Source organism: Diadema setosum, chromosome 1 (assembly GCF_964275005.1).
Source record: "Diadema setosum chromosome 1, eeDiaSeto1, whole genome shotgun sequence".
Lineage (NCBI taxonomy): Eukaryota > Metazoa > Echinodermata > Echinoidea > Diadematoida > Diadematidae > Diadema > Diadema setosum.
The window spans coordinates 7816349-7825337 of record NC_092685.1 but is presented as its reverse complement, the minus strand read 5'-3'; the positions used below and the strand labels follow the sequence as shown (position 1 = coordinate 7825337).

Here is an 8989-nt window from a genome sequence, read left to right as displayed (position 1 = left end):
ATAGTCTTTGCTCAAGTGATTGGCAATTTCGACGCATTAGGGTTACGGAAAAAAAAAAAAAAAAAAAAAAAATTCTCCGACGAGACCACAGTGGACCACAACACCGGCGCGGCCTAGCCTGCTCGCGCTGCGCTGACACGGAGACGTGCTAGCAGACAGATTTTGTTTTTCCTGTACTGGCTCGTCTTAAAACTCGACCGACTGTGTTTCAGTGGCGTCAAAAGTCGAAGAGGATGGAACAAGTGTCACATAGAACTAAGTCACAGGGTGATAACGACATTCGTATTGCAGACTTCCAAGTTAAAAACGTAAGATTGAAAAATAACCCCCTCTTCTTTCCAGTTTAGCCTTGTATGTATAAGTCCCATGCATATATTTTCGTGTTCCTCACATACTAACGGGTTACAGCACTGGGTTACAGTTACTGGTTACAGTAGGCCTACACATTAAATTTTGAGCGATGTTGTGCATGTTGTGTGTTGGGTAATGCTGTTGTGCACCAGAGGTGAGGCAAAATCATGAGCCTTATTTGAATCTTACAGGGATACACTTGATTTGAGAAAGGAGTGCTCTTGTCAGTCAAAAAAGGTGGAATTACTAAGACTCAAAGTCAACCACTGGCACTGCACACTGCAATCTAACTGCGACCAGCCCCAACACGCAGTGTTGGGGCTGCGCATTGTAGCAGACATGATCATGACAGGCGAAGTGTAGCACCTAAATATCAATATGAAATCGCAAAAATTCCATAATATGAAGACGTACAGGTGAAGTTATAATGTTGAAGACTGACTGCGTTCAACTTTTGGTTCTGTCAATATTCCATTTCTGCTCGAATTGATGAGTAAATACGACTCGGTCGAGAGGAACTTTGGAGAACGACATCTTATACAGTCAATGGATTTGAAATTTGTGCGCATTGCGCTGGCCGTCAATTCATCTGTACAGCTGTAGCTTTATGGCAAGGCCGTATCATACTGTTGTGGCAAACCCTCTCGCTGTATATTGCGTTGCTTTCTGGGTGGGTGCGTGCGCGCAGGCCTTGACAGAAGGCTAAAAGCATTGCGACTCCGCCAGTACATGAATATTTACGTGCGCAGTGTACTGCATACTGATTTTGAAAATGGTGAATGGGATGGGGAGCTAGGAGATGGACCTGTAAAAAAAACGTTTTTTCAAGATCAGTGGACAGTGTGAACAAGAACAAGGTAAACGCATGGTACGAATTAGATAAGAATCTTATGTATACTATAAAAGTAAGTTTTTTTCTAGTGAAATTTGAAACTTACGGAGGCGCGAAAATCTGTGACAGACTGTGTATGTTTTTCAAGCTTACCGATATAGCACTCTATTGACTCGGGACGCTCCCACAGTATAACTGTGTACACGGAGCGTCCCGGGGTTAACTGCAATCAAACTTTGTTGTTGCTTTGATGGCTGTTTATGAACATGATGAATCGGGTTTATGGCAGCATCAATGCCATCATACAAAAGTTAAGCGGTGAAGAGATGACCTTTGACAACTCAAAGTAAATTAGAGAGAGACACTCTCTTTTCCATTTGTCTCAAGTTATTTTGAATACCCAAAATGGCTTTATCTGTTAACTTTGCAGATATATATTTTCATAATAATGATAGTTGATAGCCTAATAGAGCGCCTAGCCTTTTCCACTGGATAAAATTTAAGCACTATGACAATTGAGGTGACATGATTCAAGTCATCAAAATTATGAATGGCTTTTAACTGTTCCAAGCTTTTTCAAGACAAAAGATAAGAGAGTTTATCTTTGTGGTCACAATCTCAAGATCCAGAAGCAACATGCACGTTTGAACATCGTGGAAAAATAATTTCGCCCACAGGGTAGTAGTATCTCGCTACACTAGAATATACCAGTCTGCCTATCAAATGGATCCACCGAAGTAACATCATTATTGTTTTTTTGTAATTACATTTTTTTTCCTCTGCAGGTTCCAGATGTTGTATATTACATTCCAAATTTCATTTCAGAAGAGGAAGAAAAATATCTCCTGAGTCAGGTATGCAAACACCACACTACCCTCTAATTATTTCTGATTATTTTATGACACACTTTGTTGTTATCTGAAGGATATTTTGTCCTGTTCTGTATGTGTGATGTCTGTCTAGTCGGCCTCATGGCTGATGCAAAATGTACTGTTATTCCCTCAAGATCCATTCCTGCAATTCTCATATCTCAGTATTTGTAATCATGTGATAATTGGCTCACTTGATCTATGACTATACCGTGATACAGAGTGAGAACAGTAATTGGGACATTCTGGGACTATTACTTGAAGATATGTATGCAGGTTAATAGGAGACTTGTCTAGGAATGACATCATCACCTCATCTCCTGTTCAATGAAATTGTGAAAACTTTTAGATGTTGTATCATTGTCTTGTCATTTTTTATTTCAGTTACATACTATAATACTGTTTGTTTGATTTATTGTTTATTTAAGTCAACTTCAGCCATGAAATGGCATTGCACTTCAGTAGTTGGATATGTTGACATTTTATGTGTATATATATATTTTTCCTTTCCTTCTTCTCTTTTATTTTTTCTAAGGTTTATGCAGCACCAAAACCAAAATGGAAACAGCTGTCACACAGACGCCTTCAGAACTGGGGTATGTTTCATTATGTTTCAAGAGAAAAACAAATCTAAATTAAGACTGATCTCTTATTCCAAGAAACAAAATTTCAAGGGCATCAATCTTATGTTCTTGTACCCTGAGTTAAAAAAAGAAAAAAATTGACCCCCCCAAAAAATGATTAACTTATTTTTCTCACTCCTTGTCCTGCTTATACAGCTTAAACCACAGGAGATTTTTGTTCATATGGTCTACATCATGTAGCATGCAATCTCTTCTTTAAAAGAACATGGGAAGTGTAAAGATGCCTTCTCTGAAGGCTGTCTGGTACACACAATTATATTTTTACGTGTTTTCTGACAGACAATACCATGCTACCTAATGAGGAATTGACTGTTATGTATGGATGAGTATTTGTTGTAATGTTATGAATTCTCATTTCATGTTACAGGAGGCCTACCTCATCCAAAAGGGATGATTGCTGAAGGATTACCAAAGGTATGGTGTGTGATGATCTCATGTGTAGTTTAATGTCATAGACTTACAAAGGGTATTGGTATCATGCTTTTTGAAGTATCATAAGTGAGGCTAGTAAGTATGTCCTGTGATTTTGGTGCAAGTTGGGTTTGCAGGTTTCGAGATATTGACATGCATATGAAAATACATCAGCACCAGACAGCTTTAAGAAGCTGATCTTTCAGTATGAATAATAATCATTCCCCCTTTTGACTCGCCTATATTAATTGATCATTTTAGTGCCTTAGAAGCTATGGCAAATTGTGTGTATGATGTGTGTGACACTTCAGACAACCATAAGTACTAGTAACCAAGTCTGCTTACATTTTCTACAATCATTGAAATGGTCAGATAAATTGCACAGCTGAAACATTAGAATGATTCATGTGCCTGGCCTGTCCATACTGAACTTAAAGAACTTATTAAAATACAAGGTAATACACCTGTTGTATATTCAATTTGTCTGTGTTTCGTACTTCTCATTTGATAGTGGCTTGAGCTGTACACCCAGAAAGTTGCCAGTTTGGGGGTATTTGAAGATCATGTACCCAATCATGTTCTCGTCAATGAGTATCAGCCTGGACAAGGGATCATGGTATGTTGCACTTAGAAAGCTTTAAAATTGAGAGTATTTCATTTTGTTTGTGAAGTTAGATATTAAAGTGTAATCTCATAATTTAAAGAATTTGTGGACATACTAGAGCAAATATGTCTTCATGCTTTCAATAAGTGCAGGGGCAGCAGACACCCCTCTCACACCCATATCCCGCCCACACACACCAAAAAGAAAATATTCTGGGACCTCTGAATCGTAATGTGAAGAGAAAGCACTTACATTGCTCAGTTGATTAAAACAACAACAACAACAACAACAACAACAAAACAATGCTGTACTAGTACTTGATATAGATAAAATAACTGTTGGTTTCTCATTGTTCCTCGATGTTTTCTTTCTGTTAAGCTACAGACACACTGTAATTGAAAGCCTAGGTATAAGCAAGGAGGTAAGAAGAGATCTCTTCCCACCTTCCTGGTACGTTGTATAAGGATGTAGGGCAGCGAAGTTTTGAAACATATTTCTCAGACATCTGGAAGGAGCATCATAACCCATCTGCCTCTGCTCACTTCCCCAACACTTTGTGTGGATACCAATAAGCCAGTTTGTAGTTTCATTCATAATCATTGTGATGCTAATCTCAGTGAATTTAAAAACCAACATGCCTGTTGGTACATACTGTATGAATTTTTCTGCCCATGAGCAAAGTAGAACTCTGAACTGGCTTATATCACAGCTGCTGCAGCTGCTGCAGCTGCTGCAGCTGTCTCTGAATTCTTTTGCCCTAATGACAAAAGAGAACACAAGCTAAAGCATGCGTTGAAATTTGCTTCAGAGGGTCTGCTGTGGATGGAGTGCATATAAGGGCAGTCTGTTGTGAAAATCCCTTTCACAGTCTGCTTATCACTATTATTAAATCTTTCTCCCACAATTGACATAATAATGTGGCACAATGCCACCTAGCATTGATAGTGTGGAACACAAGTGGAAGTTGAAGGGAAGTCCCGTGGTCTAAGGGGTGCAGTAGCAGATGGGGTCATGGTAAAATGTTTAACCCAGTGAAATTCCTGCTCAACCTTTCAGGAAGCACCATGTGGAGCTCAACTTCCAAGATGATGTCATAATTGCAGTTGAATAGCCACAATACATCCTGTGTTGATCAAACAAGAGGGAAAATGCCATGTGTACCTGGTAACTCTAGTTGCTTAGATTTGTTAAACATGATCAGACATTAAATATGGAGAGATCAACATGTCATATTCTGGTATACCTGATGGAAATATGCTAGTAAATGATTTATATCAGAGTTAAAATTTTTCTCCTCTGTACCAGCTCTTCCATGCTCATCGATTGGCATTTACAATCACAGAAACAGGTAGCCATGAAAGAAGGTTGCTCCACAAAGGTTGCTCCACAAAGTCTCTAGACCTGTGAGACATACTGTATACGCCATATATTTCGCAAGTCTAAATTTTCGCGAATCGGGAATTCCCAACGATTTCATGAGTGGTTAAATTCGCGATCGTGGAGTCCTGTACTGAATGGAGAAGTGTACACTCGTACATCACATTTACTTTGGGATCAGAGTCAATATTTTCGCGTGTCTTTAATTTCGCAAATAGCACCTGATTCGCGAAATTCGCGAAAATAAAAACCTTGCGAAATATTCGGCGTATACAGTAGCTGATAAACTCATGTGGTTGTCAGGATACTCCAGGTGCAGATGACCCTTGTAAAGAATCTCGGTAGTACGAGAATTTCGAGAGGACCCTGCAGTCTTTTTACAATCACTAATACAATGTAGTGGTCAGTGGCCGTGTTTAGTACAAAGTGTGTAAAGCCGGTTCCATCTAGTACTGGTTGTATTGATTATCAAAGTCCAAGCAACCCCTTTTCTTAGTACTTATAGTATCTCCCTCCAGTGGCAAACAGATAGAGAATAGACTCAAAGTTGGATCACATTATTATTTTTTTTTAGGTCTGTGTGTATCTCTAGTTTCGATCTCATGTGTGTGTCTATACTGTGTACACCGTATATTTTGTCAGCATAGCATTGCACAAATTGAGACTTGACAAATTTTGTTGCAAGTGGTTAGACTGCTGATTGAGCACAACAATGATATAATGAGAAATAATTGTCATCCCTTTTATGAAGTAAAGTTGGCAGGCTCATAACTTTGAGACAATATGCAGTGCATTTCTTTTGTGTTATGAGGGCAGTATTTTGGTACCCAGGTAATTTCCAGTTGACTTGTGAAATTCATAAAAATAAAACCACCCTCAAATGTATAGTGTATGTTGTAGTACAAGATGTACATGCCTCTAATTATGCTGCACTTTAATCGACTGTCCCCCCCCCCCCCCCACTCTCCCTCCCTCTTTCTTTCATCTTCACTCACTCACAGCCTCATGAAGATGGGCCACTGTTCTACCCAACAGTGACAACTATTAGTCTCGGTTCCCACACCTTCTTGGATTTCTACCACAGGAGAAATGAGAGCCATGAGCACAGTGAGGTAAGCTGTGAATACCTTGATTCCAGTTTCCTTGCTGCAGGCATTGTGTTGTCCATATTATGCAATACTTTATTATTATTATTATTTTACATGGGGCTTTACAATGTTTTGCTAATTACCAGACAGAGTCACAAGTTAGTCATTAATAAACTAATGCCCAGTGCAAAGTAAATTTGGGTCTTTAGGCAAAGTGAAAGACTGGTCATGTGTTAGCTCTCAGCCAATAATTTCAATCAGATCCATGTTACCTTTTGATAACTATCATTTGCCCATCTTTATGATGTGTCTTCATGTTTTCTCCATCTCTTAGAGGCAGATAATGCATAAGACAGGGCTTTGTTAATGAGTAGTGATTGCTGGAGACAGTCAAGTTAACATTAATCAAGATGTGGGGCTGCCAACACTCAGCCATCAAAATGAGGGAGATTTCAAATAGCAATCAGGGAGAAACGTGTGTGTTACCTGCATCTCAATGGATTAAAATAAGTCCTGAATCAGGAAGATTTTTATATTTTATGATCTGGACATGACAAGATATTTATGTTTTCAGGAAGTGTCCATCAGAATCAGGGAGACTTAGTAGCTCTGCAAGATGCGATGATCATGATGGTGGTGATGATGGTGATAATGGTGATGGTGATGATGATGCATACACAAAGTTGTAATTTCACCAAATAAACCCCCTTCACTCCAAGGACTGAATAATCCTGTATATATTTGTTTGCCTTTATCCTAATTGGATCTCTTATCAATAAAAACTTCCAACAGCTTGGACAGAAGATCGAATGGTTCAAACAATGTAGTGTTGAGTTTCAACAGCTTCTTTTAAAGGCCAAATGGCACGAACCGCTGAAAAATGCTTTGTGTTGTGAAATGGCTTTTGAAACTCCTGTTGCTCACTGAAGATGATTAAAGTGTAAGCTATTGCCCTCTATGTCATATCTTTACAGGAAGGAGACAGGGATGTCTCTAGTGGCAGTGACCCTCCACCAGACACAGAGCCATTCATGTCGCTCCTGCTGGAGCCAAGGAGCCTCCTTGTGCTCCAGGGATCCATGTACACCTCCCATCTCCATGGCATCGCAGAGAGGGCAACAGACATCATAACAGACAGCGTGGCCAACCTGAGCGCGACAAGGCATGGCATGGGTGAAGAGCTGACGAGAACCTGTCGCGTCTCTCTCACCATCAGATTTGTTCCGAGGACGCTCAAGATGAAGTTACAGTTTGGGAAGAGATGACGGATGTGGGTCAAGGACACTGCCAGACGCGAACAAGAGATGATGGCAGTATCTCTGCCTTGACTGGAGAAAGATAATCAGCACAGTTTCTGTCCCTGTGTCAGAAGATAAAAGACGAGTAATCACCATCCATGTCATGCATGATTGGACACTCAATCCATAACCATATTTTAAGAATGGAATGAAGGTGCAGCAAGCTCACCTTGTACGGAGGATTTTTACCAAATAATGTGTGAAAAGATTTGTTCTTTATGCAGAAAGCTATGAGAAAAGGAACATTGGTTCTCCTCCTGGATCAATGATTGAATAGCATATTAAGGGTGAAAGCACAAACGAGTGCTTTAAAGGCACATGGTCCCAGTGGTTTAGTCAAATGTGTACGCGGGCGCACGACGCAAGTTTCTTGTAGAGACCTACGCTATCGACTCCTCTTTAGCGCTTACGCTGTGACCCATTTCCCCCAGTCCGAAGAAGTCTGATCCACATCGTCAGTGGTCCGATCACAGTTCAGCTAATGATTCGGCCGAGGGGGATGACAGCTTTAGCAAACTTAATTTGTGATGTCATAATAACAAGCACATATGTATACACGCACCCTGACATTATACAGACTGCGTGATGTGCAGAGAAGACAATAAAGGCAGCGTTACTTAGCAACACCTACGCGCTTTACTCTTGATGACAGCTCAACTTCAGCAATCTTCGTATCAATGCTAATGGTGATCGGCAGTATCAACAACAGTGTCCTCTACACTACCGGGACTATGTGCCTTTAATAATCGGTTTGAAACTGTATCACAGAAGCATCTTTTTTTTATTCAAATTTTTTTTTTTTTTTTTTTTGTATGAGTCAATGCTGGCTCTCTTGTCTCAAAGGTGTGAGATTTTCTTTTTCATAATACATGCCAATATCACGGCTGAATGATATGGAGATTTGTAATTGATTCCATGTTTTGTCTGATAAGAGTACATAAAGGGCCTTATAGTGTCAGCTGATGTCAGTCTTACCACAACTCTTTTAGGCCATCATGAGTATCTACTCAGAATTTCATGGCCAATATTTTCTCCCTCAATAGGTGTACAGACTGCTTACTTTCTAATCAGCAAATCCTGTGTAATTTTCAGATTACCTAGTTATAGCTGAGCAGTAAAGGAGGATTTAGGACTTGAGGCTTGTCCTTACTTTTCTGTTAGTGCTTGGCAAGTGTGTTTTGCTCTAACAGAGTGTACAGTGATTTGTGTACCGATGGACATGCATGTCACTAAGAGCTGTTCGAAAGAATAATTCTTTTGGAGCTCTACTCATCACAATCAGTGATACACTGTACAATGTTTCTGGAGTGAACAGTGATGTTAGTGATATGAAGGATTATATCCTACATAAGTACAGTTAAACTCGCCTAAGTCGACGTCGCATATGTCAAATAATCGCATAAGTCAATGATTTTAAAAAGTCCCGATTTTTCCCCATTGACGTATGTATTAATTCACTCACAAGTGGAATTTTGTAAGTCGAATACTCGCCTAAGTCGATGAAATTCCAAGAAC

General features: G+C 39.7%; 1 protein-coding gene across 1 annotated transcript; it reads left to right on the top strand.

The window, feature by feature from the left end:
- Positions 1-233: 233 nt before the first annotated feature.
- On the top strand, positions 234-7756 carry LOC140234624 (alpha-ketoglutarate-dependent dioxygenase alkB homolog 6-like). Its single transcript, XM_072314654.1, has 7 exons — positions 234-308; positions 1969-2037; positions 2588-2648; positions 3064-3110; positions 3619-3723; positions 6090-6200; positions 7151-7756. Exons 1-7 carry the CDS (start codon positions 234-236, stop codon positions 7439-7441), a joined length of 759 nt encoding a protein of 252 aa, XP_072170755.1. The 3' UTR covers positions 7442-7756.
- The last annotated feature ends 1233 nt before the right edge of the window (positions 7757-8989 follow it).

Excerpts from the sequence above, each read along its gene's own strand:
- LOC140234624 (XM_072314654.1), top strand. The coding sequence starts at position 234 with ATGGAACAAGTGTCACATAGAACTAAGTCACAGGGTGATAACGACATT. Across the intron at positions 309-1,968 it reads CAGACTTCCAAGTTAAAAAC|GTTCCAGATGTTGTATATTA; the intron begins GTAAGATTGAAA and ends TTTCCTCTGCAG. Across the intron at positions 2,038-2,587 it reads AAAAATATCTCCTGAGTCAG|GTTTATGCAGCACCAAAACC; the intron begins GTATGCAAACAC and ends ATTTTTTCTAAG.